The sequence below is a fragment of the Nomascus leucogenys genome, chromosome 4 (genome assembly GCF_006542625.1).
Source record: "Nomascus leucogenys isolate Asia chromosome 4, Asia_NLE_v1, whole genome shotgun sequence".
NCBI classification, from domain to species: Eukaryota; Metazoa; Chordata; class Mammalia; order Primates; family Hylobatidae; genus Nomascus; species Nomascus leucogenys.
The window spans coordinates 91,598,340-91,613,204 of NC_044384.1; the positions used below are offsets into that span (position 1 = coordinate 91,598,340).

The 14,865-nt window shown below is 60.0% G+C and overlaps 1 protein-coding gene across 1 annotated transcript in view; it reads right to left on the reverse strand.

Moving 5' to 3' along the window:
- The window catches only part of KCNQ1 (potassium voltage-gated channel subfamily Q member 1), a 397,426-nt gene that overhangs the window by 270,299 nt on the left and 112,262 nt on the right, over nt 1-14,865 (reverse strand). The window contains exons 3-6 of the mRNA XM_030811467.1: nt 8,339-8,465; nt 7,690-7,768; nt 6,982-7,078; nt 6,105-6,245 (exon numbers count right to left, since the gene is read on the reverse strand). Coding sequence (XP_030667327.1) covers nt 6,105-6,245; nt 6,982-7,078; nt 7,690-7,768; nt 8,339-8,465 — 444 coding nt within the window. The remainder of the gene's footprint in view (nt 1-6,104; nt 6,246-6,981; nt 7,079-7,689; nt 7,769-8,338; nt 8,466-14,865) is intronic.

Below are 14,865 nucleotides of genomic sequence, written 5' to 3' on the forward strand. Positions count from 1 at the left end.
TCCCAGAGCGCACTGGCCCAGGCTGGAAACGTGGTAGTCATTTGCCCAGAAGGAAGGGGTGATCCTGGCTGGAGATGTGGTGGTCGTCTGTCCAGAGGAAGGGGTGGTCAAGAGCGGGAGCAGGGGGTAGCCCAGAGGTGTCACACTCCAGCTGGCACTCTCAGGTCAAGATCATCTATGGAGGAGGAAACTGAGGCTGGGCAGTCGCTGTGCTGAGGGCTCCCCATTAGAAAGTGGCCAGGCAGACAGCTGGACCAAGGCCTGCAGGACCCACGCTCCCCACTGTGGCCCCCCAAAGGCAGAGATGGGCTAAGAGGCTGCTTCAGCCATTGCAGGCCCAGACCTTGCCCAGCCTTGAGAGCCCAGCCTGCCCGTGAGGAGGCACCCAAGGATGGAGTCAGGAGAGCGCAGCACCCACGCTTAGCCCCACAGCTCCAGGGAGGGCGGCAGGGGCTCTGGGACATCCCATGTGGCTACAGCCATTCCCAGGTCGTTGTGCTGGGGCCCCAGCCATGAGGAGGCCCCCTGGCTCTTCATGGAGGCTCTGGGCCAAGGGCACCCTCCCAGGCCTGCTCCCCTCTCCAGGGCCTGGAAGGAAGCCCATGCAGGATCTCCCAGAGCTGCACCCTCGGCCTCAGTGCCCCCAGTAGGCTGAGCGCACAGAGGTCCAGGCAGGTGTCCCCTCTCGTAGCACGATGCCTGTCTCAGTGGTTCCAGGGGATGCGGGACAATGCCCTGTGAGTGAGGGCCTTGGGCCCCACCTGGCACCCTCGCCTTGCCTGGTAGTCCTGCGGCTGCCCTGCTGGCAAGGCCGGGCTGGCACCATGGCTCTGAGTGTGGGGGGTCAGTTCTCACCCTGTCTGTCTGGCCTCAGGCAAAGCCCCAGCCTGTTCTGTGCCTCAGTTTCCCCCTCTCAGGAAGGTGCATGATCACAACACACTTCTCACGGGCTGCCTGCTGGGTGAGGGCTTGGCATGTGGCCAGTCTGTCACTCACTCCTAGAATTTGTAAAGTGCTTTGGTGCCCCTTGCAGACTTAGAGACCCAGTCTGGAGCCTGTCTAGAGCCTTCTGGGCCTCTGCTAGCTGGTGGGCTCCCCCCATGCAGGGCTGAGAGACGTGCACTCCACTGACCTGGGTGACACTACGGAGGGCAGGGCCAATGAAGGTGGAGGAGAGGGGCCTAGGGGGGTGGCCTGGGGCAGGGGGAGCGGTGGACAGAGGGAGGCCCCTGGGTAGGGGGCAGGACTGTCTCTGGGGCAGAGACGGGTGGGGCCAGCAGTCCTGGGGCTCTAACAGGCCAGGCACTCACATTCCGAGGGGATGCCCAGCCCCCGTGGGGCCGCCCTGGAGACTCCGGCCTGGCTCTCAGGAAGAGCCATAAAGGGGCTGACGCCGCCAGGTGGGGGTGGGGGAACAACCCAGCAGGCTGGCAAACTCTCAGGGTAAAAGCAAAAGCAGACACACACCCCAAAATAAACCCACTTCCTTTCAGCAGGAGAAAGTAAATAAACGAACACAAATTCACTAGGGCCAGGCCTCCCTATCACATGGAGTCCTCTCCTCACTCACGAAGCCGGGAGCCCCACACACGGGCTGGTGGTGAAACTGTCAACACCCCCGCGGCACCCAGGCCCCAGGCCGCATCTTCCCCGAGGTACAGCCAGGCTCAGGGCCCTGCCGGAAGGTGGCTCAGGTGACTGTGTCTTGAGGTCTCAGCTCAGACGTCACCTTCTCAGGGAGGCCTCCCTGCTCCCGGGCCAAGAGAGTCCTTGCAGGGACACCCCGGCGGCACTTCCCATGGCCACCTGTGAACCACAGGCCAGCCCCAGCTCAGACCATGCTTCTCGCTCCTGACTGTGACAGAGAGAGCAAGACAGGGCTGCCCGGACCCCTGCCGGTGCCTGGCACAGAGCAGGACCACAAACCACAGGCCTCAACAGTGAATCCACAAACAGAGACCCAGCCTCACCAGAAGGCCCTTTCGGTCCAGGGAAAGTCTCTGAGCAGAGGGATCGGTTGCAGCCTCTGGGATTACAGTCCTCAGCAGCCCTTGCAGCGGGCCCCGCATTGGCCCTGGGAGACGGACTGCTGTCTCCCATGTGCAGATGGAGAAACTGAGGCACGCAACAGGTGCGCACTCTGCCTCTGTCCCCAGGCCCACTCAGTGGGGCAGCTGAACTCGTTCCCCATTGCATGGAACTCCAGGAGGAGGAAGAACCCCGACCCAGGTGCTCAGTGGGTGGCCAGGTCCTGCCGCCCCTCGGCCCACGGCACCTTGGCTTCCCCAGCTCTTCCTGACACCACCCCTCCCGCTGGGCAGTGCCAACAGGGCTTGCCTGTGACTGCCTGGGAGGCCCTGCCCTCACGCACACCCCTGCACCAGCCCCCAGCCCCTTCTGCCCTTGTCCCGCCAGGGTGCAGCGTTGCCAGGGAGGCGGGAATTTCTGGAGCCTCCAGGTGAGGAGAGAGTGAACGGCAGGCAGTCAGACTCGACTTCAAAAGGCGGCTGAAATGTAGGAATGGGGTTCCAGCTTTTTTACTTTCAATTCTAAATTTAGATGCAGAGGGGCAAACAGAGCCCGGCAGCCTCCTGTTTTCAGAGACCCCCAGGCGCTGAACAGAGGAGCCCGTGTTTGCAAAAACTGCTTCTCCCTCCTCTCAAACTTTAACACAAACAAACGCATTTTGTTCCAAGGGCAAAGAAAAGTCTTAAATTCTCCCCAAACGCCTCAGCAGCCAGGGCAGGCGCCACACTCAGGGGATCCGAGAGTTCTCACATCCAAGTTGCGTATCCCCACCCCGGCGAAGGGGATAGGAGGGGACACTCAACCACTGAGCCGGCACCTTCACTGGACAGCTGTGAAAACTGGTGGCCGGCAAGGGGAGGGACCTTCCCAGGAAGTCCACCTGGGCCACCCACTGTCCTAGGCTGGACTGCATCCCCCCTAATTCATATTCGCCTGGCCCCACAGAATGTGACATTTAGAAATAGGCTCTTTGAAGATTCAATCAAGATGAGCTCCTCCTGGATCACCCTAAAGCCAACAGCAAGTGTCCTCATGAGACAGGGCCTGATGCAGAGGAATGAGGTGGCCACACACCGGGCACTCCTGGAGTCTCCAGCCACGGGGAGAGGAGATGAAAGTTCTCCCTGAGCCTTCGGAGGGGCCAGCCCTGTGCACACTTCGCTTCGGGCTCTGGCCTCTAGAGCTCGTGAGTTTCTGCTGCTCTGGGCCCAGCAGTTCGCGGACTTTGTTGTGGCCGCTCCAGCACCCTCTCAGGATGTGTCTGAGGGGCGAGGTGTCCACAGAGTCCAGACAAGGCCTGGGGCAGATGCGGCATGATGATCAGAATGGCCTGGCCTCCAGGAAGCCACCTCCCACCCAGTAAGGGCCTGTGGCAGCCCCGACGGACGGATGGACGGACATGGAGCAGGCCTGGCTGCCTGGCCAGCGAGGGCGTGCTTCACTCCCCGGTGGGGTGAAGGAAGCAGGACAAAGGAGCTGAAAGAAAACAACTGCTCAGGGCGCAGTTGCAAATTGGCAAAACTGGCTTAAAAGCCCCCGTCTGGGCTGCTGCCCCTTCTTGCGTTTCTCAAGTTCTGTTTGTCCGACAAACGCCAGGAACACAGCCCATAACTCAGGCCTCAGGGGCCGCTCCCCCCAGACAGCTGCAGGGCAGCTGAATGGGAGCTGTTTGCCCCACAGCCCCAGGCGGCGGGGGGCCCAGGGCAGCCAGGGGCGCAGGGCCCGGTGGGAACAATGGCCAGGCCAGGGCGCGCGATGGCCGAGGCTTGGGCTGCAGCTGACGGTGCGGGCCGGGGCACTGATGCCAAGCCGGGCACAAAGGGGCCGTGTTCCCGGCCAGCGGGCGGATGTTTGCACAGGTGTGGGAGTGGGAGTGCCGCTCTGCCGCGGGCTGGGGGGCTGGGGAGTAGCGTCCGCTGCCCACAGCTCCAGTGGGCGGCTGGGAAGGCAGGCAGGGCAGCAGCGAAGGCTGGGCACTGCTTATCAGCCGTGCCGGGGCCAGTACCCACTGGCTTCTGCTGCACCGCCAGCTCCTCACTGCCCACCTTGTCTCCAGCCTCCCGGGAACTCTCCTGGCTCTGGGCAGTCCATCCCCCGAGCAGGCCCTACCCATTCACACTCACTGCCGGCAGGCTCCCGCCGGGGGGGCTGGGCCCTTCTGCCCAAACCTGCCCAGGCCTGCCACACTGGGGCCTTCGGGGACACAGTCCCCCAGGAAGGTGGGAAGAGGCCGAAAGTGGGGCCTGCCCCAACCCAGGAGCTGTGTCAGCATGCCCCTGCCGTCCCTGAGTGGTGCGGCACTTTGGAAGCTTCCAGAAAACCTGCTGACTCGGCCTACGTCAGGAGCCACTGCTGAGTGTCTGGCCTTACAGGGGGAAGCGGAGGGGGAGAGGGAGGAGGCGCAGCAATCACAGGGACACGTGCCTGCCTGGGGAGCCGCCCGGAGGCTTCTTGCCCTGCCCAGATATGCTCTGATGGTGGTGGGGGGTCCCAAGAGCCAGGAAGACCGGTCCTTTCTGGAAGGAGGACTCGGGGCAGATGGACTGGGTCCTGGCACCACCACCATGCGTTTCCCATGGCTGCCCTGCCCGCCCCCACCTCCAGCCTCTGTGCGGCCCCCAGGCCTTGGCTCCCACCCTGTGTGGGTTTCGACGGCCTCCTCCCCAGCCCCCAGCCCCTGTTGCTACCACGATCCCATCTGACCTGTTATTGGACTGAGGGAGCCGGAAGGTCAGTAGACAAGGGCAGACGTGGGGGCAGGCTTGTGGAGGCAGAGTGGGGCACCCCGTCACCTCGGCACTTGGGCTTCCCAGCCCCCACCCAGGGCCGCTCCCCAAGGTGTGATGGTGCCACTCTGGGCCTTAGTGGCCTCTGGATGGCCCACCCGGCCCTGCAGCTATGGGGGGAGATGGGATGGAGTCACTCCCTCCCTGCACTCTGGCCTCCAGCCAGCTGCTCCCCTCGGGGTACCCACGTGTTCCCCCCAGAAGCAACCCTGAAGCTCCACGTGTATATAAACGCCGGCTTTCACTGGAGGATTTGAAGGCAGCCCCCAGCTCCCAGAGGGACACTGGCAAGCTAGGCCTGCCCCTAAAAATGCCTCAGCCAGCGTCCTCTGAGCCATGAGAAACTGCTGCTGGGCCCACATGCCAGTGACGCGGGACTTGGGGAGCCTGCAGCTCGGAGGGCACACCCTGATTCCTGCAGCTGCATCCTCATCAGAACATCTCCCTCTCCCACGTGCAAGCCTGACTCCCTGAAGGAAGCCTCCACTGACATGGCCCAAGACACCCTGCCCCACCCCTCCTGCACAGCCTCTCCGAGCTTTGGGTGGCTCGGTGTTCCAGTGTGGGATCTGCCTGCTGCACACCCACTTCCCCACGGCTCCTGGGCTAATCTAGGTGGCTGGAACCCACCTTCACAGCCAGGGGCAGCCTCTGGGCCCACAGGCTGGGTCCCTGCCCACCCTAGGCCCAGCTGCACCTATGTCGCCACTGCCCAGGCCCGGCTCCAGAACTTGCAGGCCCAGCATCCACTGGAAACACGGGGGCTCTCTGATCTCTGCTGGGGTCTCTTAAGCCATCGTGGTCTTTCCCATTTGCTGTCTCATGTCTGGCTCCTTGGGGACAAGGGCACTTACAGGGCCTGTGCGGACCCTCAGAGACACGCGAGGTATGCATCTGAAGCCGCTCTCCTGGGGCCCTGCCAGGGTGAGGGCCAGGGTGGAGGCAGGGAATGGGCAGCCTAGGACGATGGCGGGAGGCAGAGCCATGGGGGAGCCAAAACCACTAAGCCCCCAACACACGCTCCAGTGACCCCTCCGACTTCCCCCTCAAATCTCGAGTTCAAAGATGAGACGTTCAGAACTTCAAGATGGTGATGCCAAAGGACTTGACACTGAGCGTGGGGACCCGTGCCAGCGGCTCCAAGTGCAAGTTTGTGGACAGAGGCCTGTGAGCGTGCAGGTGAGAAGCCTCTGCCAAGGCCTGAAGTCTTGAGACACCAGTGCCCTGATGTCCTGCCCACTCCTCAGCCCGAGCTGCCCCTGTCCCCATGCCTGGAAGTTTCCAACTTACCACCCCCCACCACAGCGCATCTGCATAGCTGCCGAACTCCACGCGGCCTGACTCGTTCACCGCGTCCTTCTCAGCCAGGTACACAAAGTATGAGGAGAAGATGAGGCCCAGGAAGCCGATGTACAGGGTGGTTATCAGCTCCTAGGCCAGAAAACAGATGGTGTCGGGCTCCAGGAACCGCAGGCTGGGAGCCTCCTGTGCAGACGTCTAAGGCAGCGAGTCCCAGCGATCACTGGGCATCCTACGCCACTCCAGCACGGTTCACATGCACAGGGTCGGCTTCAATAAAACCCACTCCTCACAACTCCGGTAAGTGGTGGGTGGGGGTTACTCCCAGAATCAGGCTCAGCTCTGGGGTCGCCCTAGGCCCACCGTCTGGGCCGGCGCAGGCTCCACTGATTGCCCGGCTGTCTTTCCCGCCACGTGACAGAACCAAGAATGGACCAGGACCCAGGAGATCCTCAGAGAGAGGAAGGGTCCCCTCACCCCGCAGAGCCAGGGGCCAGTGCAGCCTGAGCCCGTCTGGGTGCAGCCCTCAGGAAGGGGTCTGGTGGCCCCGCCTTGACCGGGTTCTTGATTTGCCTGGGTTTTTCATTTCTGACTTTCTGTCTTCATTTGCCTCCAGCTCAGAGAAAGGTGAGCACATCATCAGCCTGGCAGGCCAGGGTCACCGGCACCAGGCTGGGGTGGAGCATCCAGACTGCGCTCAGGCTTGGGCTTGCTCTGAGATCCTGGGCCCCGTTCAGGTACCCTTGCGCCCGGGCACCCACCTGCCCCCAGGGCCTCAGTGCATCTCAAGCTGTCCTAGTGTGGGCTGCTCTGCTCCCTCCGTCCTGCCCCCAACCTGGGCCCCACACCCCTAACCCGGGCCACCCACCTGGCGGTGGATGAAGACCACAGAGCCCAGGAGTCTCCAGGTGCCTCCCTGGCGGTCGACGTGTAGCATCCTCAGGATCTGCAGGAAGCGGATGCCCCTGGGAAGGAGATGGTGTGGGGCTGAGGGAGCCAGGCTGGGCTCAGATGTTCACTCCGGGCCTAGGGCTGGCCGATGGCATGGATGTCCCTGTCCCTGACCCTGCCGGGCGTCCACTCTGGATGGGGAGGCTGGGTATACGTCCGTCCCGACAGGGGCCTTGGAATTTCCTTCCCAGGTGCAGCCCCCCTGAGCCTGCTCTGAATCTGCTCACACAGGGCTGAGCTGGGGGTCGGCCGGGCACCTCCAGATTCCCTCAGTCCCCAGACTGCCTTCTGGGGGAGCCCCTCGGGTCAGCCCAGTTTGCAGATGGGCAGGCTGTATGCCCAGATGGTCAGGTTACCACCCAAGTCCTGGAAGCTCAGAGGCGCTGGCACTGGGCCAGAGCCTAGGGCTGCCTGAGGCATCTTGGGTCTGAGCCGTGCCCTCCACACTTGCCTGCACCCACCCTGTTCCACCCATCCCAGCACATGGCTCAGTGCCCCCGGGGGCAGTGGGCACCAGGGCACCTTGCATCAGAGCAAGGTGGATGGGGCGTGAGACCACCCATGGCTCAGGAGGGGTGCTTGGGGCGGGGCGGCATGGCAGGGAGAGCTTGTGGCATAGACGCACCTGATGGCTGACGTGGCAAACACCTGCCCCTTGGAGCCCACGCAGAGGACCACCATGGAGGCCACGACCACGATGAGGTCTGTGGAGTGCAGGAGAGGGGGAGCTTGTCGTGATCGCCACAGCCAGGGCCCCGGGGAAGAGCACACACCCTGCCCTCATCTGGGGAAGGGGCTTGCTGGTCAGGCGGGTCAAGCCCTGATGACTGGAGACGTGGAGACACCTCGGATGGGGAGGCAGGCAGCGTCTAAACAGAGAGACCCAACCTCTGTCCTGGCCATGTGGAGCCCCCAGCCCAGGCTGGGCCCTGTGCTGAGCCCTGCAAGCGGCCAGAAAGGGCAGGGCCTTAGGCCTGGACCATGGTTCTCAGGCCGCCGAGGGTGACTGGCCCACCATGAAGCTATGCTGGGCTGTGAGGCTCATGGGAATCTGTGAGGGACCAACCCCCCTCCCCCAACACCATGATCAGCGTCTTAGTGCAGAGGCTGCTGAGGGCTGCCAATGCTCCTGTGCTGGGTCCTGGGCAGTCACCCCCTGCTGGCCTTGGGGTTCCCCAGTCCTTAGGGGACTCCATCTGGTAGGGGTCATGAGGTGGGGGTCCTTCCTGGTCTGGAAACCTGGGCGTGACCTCTACAGGGCAGGCATGACTCACCGATGATGGAAATGGGCTTCCGGGCAAAGCGCAGCCGCCCCCAGAGGCCCACGTACTTGCTGCGGCAGCCGGCGGACCAGAGGCGGACCACGTACTCTGTCCCGAAGAACACCACCAGCACGATCTCCTGCGGGGACAGAGTGGGGCGCTCACTGCAGGCAGGCTCGGCCTTGAGCGGCTTCAGACCCTGCAACCTGTTCAGACCCAGCAATGCTGGGGCCTCCACTGAAGGACACCCTGAGAACAGCAGGCCCAGGTCCTGGCCTGCCGGGGATGGTGGTGCCTGCGCACAGAGGCCCTGGAGGGCCAAGCAGCTTCAGCTCATGTCCACAGGCAGTGGAGCCCAGGTGAGGTTGCAGCTCTCAGGCCAGGCCCACCCAGGCCAGAGGAGGCCCCACACCAGGAACCCCAGCCTGGGACAGAGGGCGTCCCATGCTGGGAACCCTAGCCTGGGTCAGAGGGGGTCCCACACCAGGAACCCCAGCCTGGGTCAGAGGGGGTCCCATGCCAGGAACCCTGGGTGCCCTCCGTGACAAGCACTTTCCCACCAGATCCAGCCCCGGAAAGCCTCACAGCTGGCCCTTGAGCCTGGTGTACCTGGGGTAGAGGCAGCCTCTGGACCACTTTGCCCTTACAGGGAGTCACCTGGCCCCTCTGCACCCCAACACCTCCTCAACTCCACTGACACCAGAGGGCAGAGGTTCCTGGAGGAGTGGGAATAAGACCCTCAGAGCTGGATCCCACCCCCTAGGCACAGAAGTGGGAAGCTGGGCCTCAGTTTCCTCCGCTGTAAAGTGTGGATGCAGCAGGGCCAGGCTCAGTGGGCTTGGTGGGGACTTACTGCCAAAATGCAGCTTTCATGTGAAGTGCAGCCCATTGTGACACTTAAAGCGCAGCGGCCACCTGCAGGCTGGAGCCCAGCGCCCAGGCAGCTGGGGTGTATGGGAGGCCCTTGGGGAAGGTGTGTGGGGCTGGAAGATGAAACCAGCCCCCACGTGTGAGAGGCACTAGCCACACAAAGCCACAGGCATACGGCATCTCAGGACCACTTCCGGCGGACTCCTGCCTGTCCTCCCTCAGAAGCCAGGCCCTGGAGGGGACTTCTGCTCCCACTGGGTGACAGTGGCTGGCCTTGCTCCCATGCCATGCCCCCACCAGGGAGTCCACTATGAGCGGTCAGCTGGACACTGCCATCGCTGGCTCCCAAATGTTATTAATTAGGATGGAATGATACTTACACCATCCAGCATGTGTTTGGGGCAGGCCCAATGGATAAGGGGAGGCATGCTGAGAGCTTAGTTGCTCTCCTTTTGCAAAAATGTTTTTGGCTCATGACGTCTAATCCTTCAGGGGTGTGGGGGTGCATGTGGTCGGGTGCATACGGGAGATGGCGGGGGTGTAAGGTAAAGAAAGAGTGTGGGCCAGGCACGGGGGCTCACGCCTGTAATCCCAGCACTCTGGGAGGCCGAGGCGGGCAGATCACGAGGTCAGGAGTTCAAGACCAGCCTGATCAACATGGTGAAACCCCATCTCCACTAAAAATACAAAAATCAGCCTGGTGTGGTGGCGCACGCCCTGTAATCCCAGCTACTCAGGAGGCTGAGGCAGGAGAATCGCTTGAACTCAAGAGGCAGAGGTTGCAGTGAGCCGAGATCACGCCATTGTCCTCCAGCCTGGGTGACAGAGCGAGACTCCATCTCAAAAAACAAAAAACAAACAAACAAAAAAAAACAAAAGGTGTGGACACCTGCAGGCTCTGTGGCCTCATGGGGGGGTGTGGGTCCCACCTCTGTCCTCAGCTCCTGGGGACCAGGGCTCTAGGCTGAGGTCCGGCTGAGCTCCTTAGAGAAGAGGCTACCTTGGTCTTGTCCACCCCCATTTCCCAGGCCCCAGAACAGGACCTGCTCCAGCCAGTGCCCAACATGGACATGCTGGATGAACGAATGAAGGAACAAATAAACGACTCTTCTAAAGAGCCGGCCTAGAGCTCTCTGGTAGCAGAAGCTCCGTCTCGTCGGTCTTTGCTTCTGAGAACCTGCCCGTTATGGAGACCGGGCCTGGACACCATAACGCCTGCCTTTGTTTGGTCATCGTGAAAAAGGCCATGGCAACACGGAGCTCCAAGTCCCCAGAGCTGAGACAGGGTGCTCATGACAGCACAGAGGCTGGCTCACCCAACTGCCGGTGGCCTTGGTGGGGAGGCATAGCGGCTCCCAGCCCAGCTCTGCTGACCCATCCACCACCCAGCAGACTGGCCCTTAGCAGGGTTTTTCTTGTTTTGATGCACTTTATTTATTTATTTATGAGACAGAGTCTCGCTCTGTCACACAGGCTGGAGTGCAGCGGCATGATCTCGGCTTACTGCAACCTCTGCCTCCCAGGTTCAAGCAATTCTCCTGCCTCAGCCTCCTGAGTAGCTGGGACTACAGGCGCATGCCACCACGCCTGGCTAATTTTTTGTATTTTTTTTAGTAGAGATGGGGTTTGGCCATGTTGGCGAGGCTGGTCACGAACTCCTGACCTCAGGTGATCTGCCTGCCTCGGCCTCCCAAAGTGCTGGGATTATAAGAGTGAGCCACCGTGCCTGACCTTGTTTTGATGCACTTTAAAAATTACTTAAATACCTTCTCCAGGCATGTCCTAGGCAGGTCTGAAATGATAGGTGTGTCTTATGTTATACCTTGAAATAGATAAGTAACTATTAGGGATTGCTGTGGATAGCTGCATGTCTTTCTAAAGTTGTCTTGACCTATCACTCAGCGAACCTGTTTAGGGGCTGGCCTTCTAAGATGGCAGGACTCCTGCCCGTGGGACAAGGTGGTAGGAATAATTGAAAACAACACTGATCCCCAAATCCAGCTGGATGTGGGAAGGCAGTGCAAGGCTCCATGGCTGGGGAGGCCCTGCTTGTCAGGTTAATTAGGCTGGTGCTGCTGGCAGGCCAGGAAAGAGCCAAGGAAAAGTCCCTTCACCATCTCTAGGCTGGAAACAGCAAGATGGAATGTTTGCTCAGAGATAAAACTATCTCCACCACCATCAGCCTCAAATGCTCTCTCGGGCTGTGCGGGACAACACCCCGGGCCAAGGCCACAGCAAGACCCCAGGGAGCTCACATTCAGCTGGGGACAGGGAGGAGGGCTGGTCCCCCACGCCATGCCATGGCCCACCCCTGATTCATGGGACCACATCCCCAGTCTAAAGCAGGCTCACAGAATGGCAGGCCTGCCTCCCCCTGGCTCCAGCAGTCCAGACCCCAGGTGGGTGATGCCCTAGCCACCCTCCTAACGCTGGGTTCATCTGTATTTGCAGACTTGGTCCTAAGTTCCAAAGGTGAACTAAAGGGGCCTCAAGCTCCTCCCCAGAACCTGCACGCATTTGGTACTTCTCCCTTGCCCGCCTTGCTCAAGCAACTGCCATAGCTCCTGCTGTCGACAATGAGGGTCAGAGTCTAGGGCTGTCCCTGAGGCCTCCTTCCCGGGAGCTCACTGCCCAGTCTCCCCCAGAGCCTCCCATGGGCCCCAGGTGCCCCCATTCCCTGGGGCGCCCCTGCCTCCTCAGGACCCTGTGCCTGGAGTGCTCTCTCCCTCCTCCATTCCACCCCCTAGGTTACACCACCCTTCTCAGGCCAGCTCAGCACCCCCACCACCCCCAGCCCCTCTGAGAGCCCCATCTACTACACGTGCAGAACCAGGGGTACTTCCTGACTCCCCCACTGATAGCAAGGCCAGCCCCAGGGCCTTCTCTGAGGGGCACCCAGGATCGTCCAGCCCCACAAAGCGCCTCTCACAAGATCTATGTGGCGCCTGCAAGCCCCCCAGGGTCAAGGATGCAATAGCCCGGGACGCTGATGGAGTGCGGCCCTGAGCTCTGCCCCATAGATACAAGAAGAAGAGCCGTCCTTGGTCTCCACTGAGACCACAAACAGACCAAAGGGACAAAGAGGCCCCTCCTACCCTGGTCACTCTCCTTCAGACTAAAGCAAGGCCACCTCCTGGCTGCGGATGGCTTCACGGACAAAAGGGCCTCAGAGCTGGGCACCGAGACGTGCACAGAACAAACACAGACCCACATAATGGGGGTGGTGGCCTCTGTTCACATTTTACAGAGGAGGAAAGCCAGGCTCGGCTAGGTCAAGTCACCCGCAGCTTAGGGGAGGGAAGGCTGGCATCCATGGCAGAGAGCCCCGCCCCGGGACAAGGTACAGGCGTCCTCAGGTGTGGCAGAGGACACTGGCAGGTGAGGCCAGACCTACCATGGAGGGCTCACCACTCACATGCACAGATATGACCTGGGCATGGTGGTGGTTCTGGAAGTAGCCCTGTTACTGCCGGAAGAGTGGGTGCAGGCCAAAGGCTGGAGGACCCTTGGCAAAGGGGACCCAGACATGAGATAAGGACACCAGGCTGCAAAAGCGGCCCTGGGAGAGAGAGGATAACCAAGAGAGACTCCAGAGCCTCCAGCCCTGCCAGGGGACAGAGAGGTGTCTCAGCCCTGTGGGGTGAGGTGGGGAAGACAGGCCTGGGTCTCACAGAGCTGTCAGCACCACCAGCCGCCCTGCCTTGGTGGTCATCTAGTGGGCAGCCAGGCAGTTGGAGAGCTGGGTCTGGCCTGGAGGGAGGGTGTGGGTATCAGATGGCCCCAAGCCAGGTGCAGGCACAAGAGCCACCAGGACCACAGCACCCTCCTTCCTCCAGACCCAGTGAGGGGCCCGGGACAAGGATGTTCAGGGTCAGGAAGCCAAACCCCGTGGGTTCTGCCCCTCTGGGGTCTTTCCCCTGGCCACAAGCCAGCCATCCCACGCTGCACCCCCAGCTCTGTTCTACCATGAGTGTGAATCCATGTCCATCCTGGGACGTGTTATAAGTTGGCTCTCAGGGGTATTATTTGTGTGCTTTAAAATTATTTAAAAAATCAAAGTTCCTAACAATTCAATTTTTAAAAAATAGGCAAAGGGCTTGGACAGTCATTTCCGTGAAGAAGAAACACAGATAGCCAACAGGCACACGGAGAGGTGCCCAGTGTCACTAATCATCAGGGAAATGCAAATCAAGACCACAACAAGATGCCACCTCTCATCCATTAGGGTGGCTGCCACCCCAAACAGAGTGACCAGTGCTCCCAAGGATCCAGAGAAGCTGGGACCTTGTGTACTGCTGGGGGATGTAGAATGCTGCAGCTGCTTTAAAACATGAAATGACCAGCCACTCGATTTTGCTGTGAACCTAAAACTGCTCTAACAAATAGTCTATTTAAATAACATGCCAGAAAAAAAAATAGAATTACTGTATGACCCAGCAATTCCACTCTGGAGTCTGTCCCCGGTCTCTTTAAAGGAGATCCACACACACCCATGTCCACAGCAGCACCATTCACAACAGCCAAAAAGTGGAACCAGCCCAGTGTCCCTCAGTGCGCCAACGGAGACAGAAGATGTGGTCCCTCCATACCATGGAATAGGATTCGGCCTTAAAAAGGAAGAGAATTCTCACACAGGCTGCAACATGGAGGAACCTTGAAGACATTACTCCCAGTGAAATGAGCCAGTTATACAAGGACAAATACTATCTGCTTCCACTCACGTGAGGTCGCTACAGTAGTCAGATTCACAGAGGTAGAAAGTAGATGTGGGTGCCAGGGGCTGGGGAAGGGGGAGTAGGGAGTGAGTGTTTAATGGGGACAGACTTTCATCAGTTTTGCAAGATGAAAAAGGCTCTGGAGCTGGATGGTGGCGATGGTCGCAATGAACTGTGATCTTAAAAAGGGTTAAGATGGTAAAACATATTTCCATTTTATTTTATTTTGAGAGGGAGTCTCGCTCTGTTGCCCAGGCAGGAGTGCAGCGGCACCATCTCGGCTCACTGCAACCTCTGCCTCCCGGGTTCAAGTAATTCTCCTGCCTCAGCCTCCTGAGTAGCTGGGATTAGAGGCAGCCGCCACCACACCTGGCTAATCTTTTTGTATTATTAGTAGAGACGAGGTTTCACCATGTTGGCGAGGCTGGTCTCAAACTCCTGACCTCAGGTGATCCGCCCGCCTCAGCCTTCCAAAGTGCTGGGATTGCAGGCATGAGTCACCGTGCCTGGCCTTATATTTCACCATAACTTTTAAAAAGAACATGTTTGTCAGGAACTAGGAGAAGGGCAATGGGGATGGTTTTCCTTTTGAGGTGATAAAAAGCTCTGGGACCAGGGACAGGTGTTGGCTGCACCGCCTTGTGAATGTACTAAATGCCACTAAATTGCACACTGTGAAATGGCTGAAATGGTGAATTTTATGTTATGTGCGTTCTCTGATGCTGAAATGAGTGCCTTGAGGGGCCCTGGCCCGTGGCGGTTGCTCACCTGGGCTCCCGCGGGTCAGGTCTCCAAAAGGATTCTATGGGCCTTCAGGGCCACCCAGCGGCCCGGAGTATCTGCCACACTCCAGCTGTGGTCATCTGTAGCTGTCCTTGAGCCTTTAGTTCTTAATCTTCACTGACTATTGTTAGTTCAGCATTAAACGAAATAGCTAAGCACAAGCCATTTGTC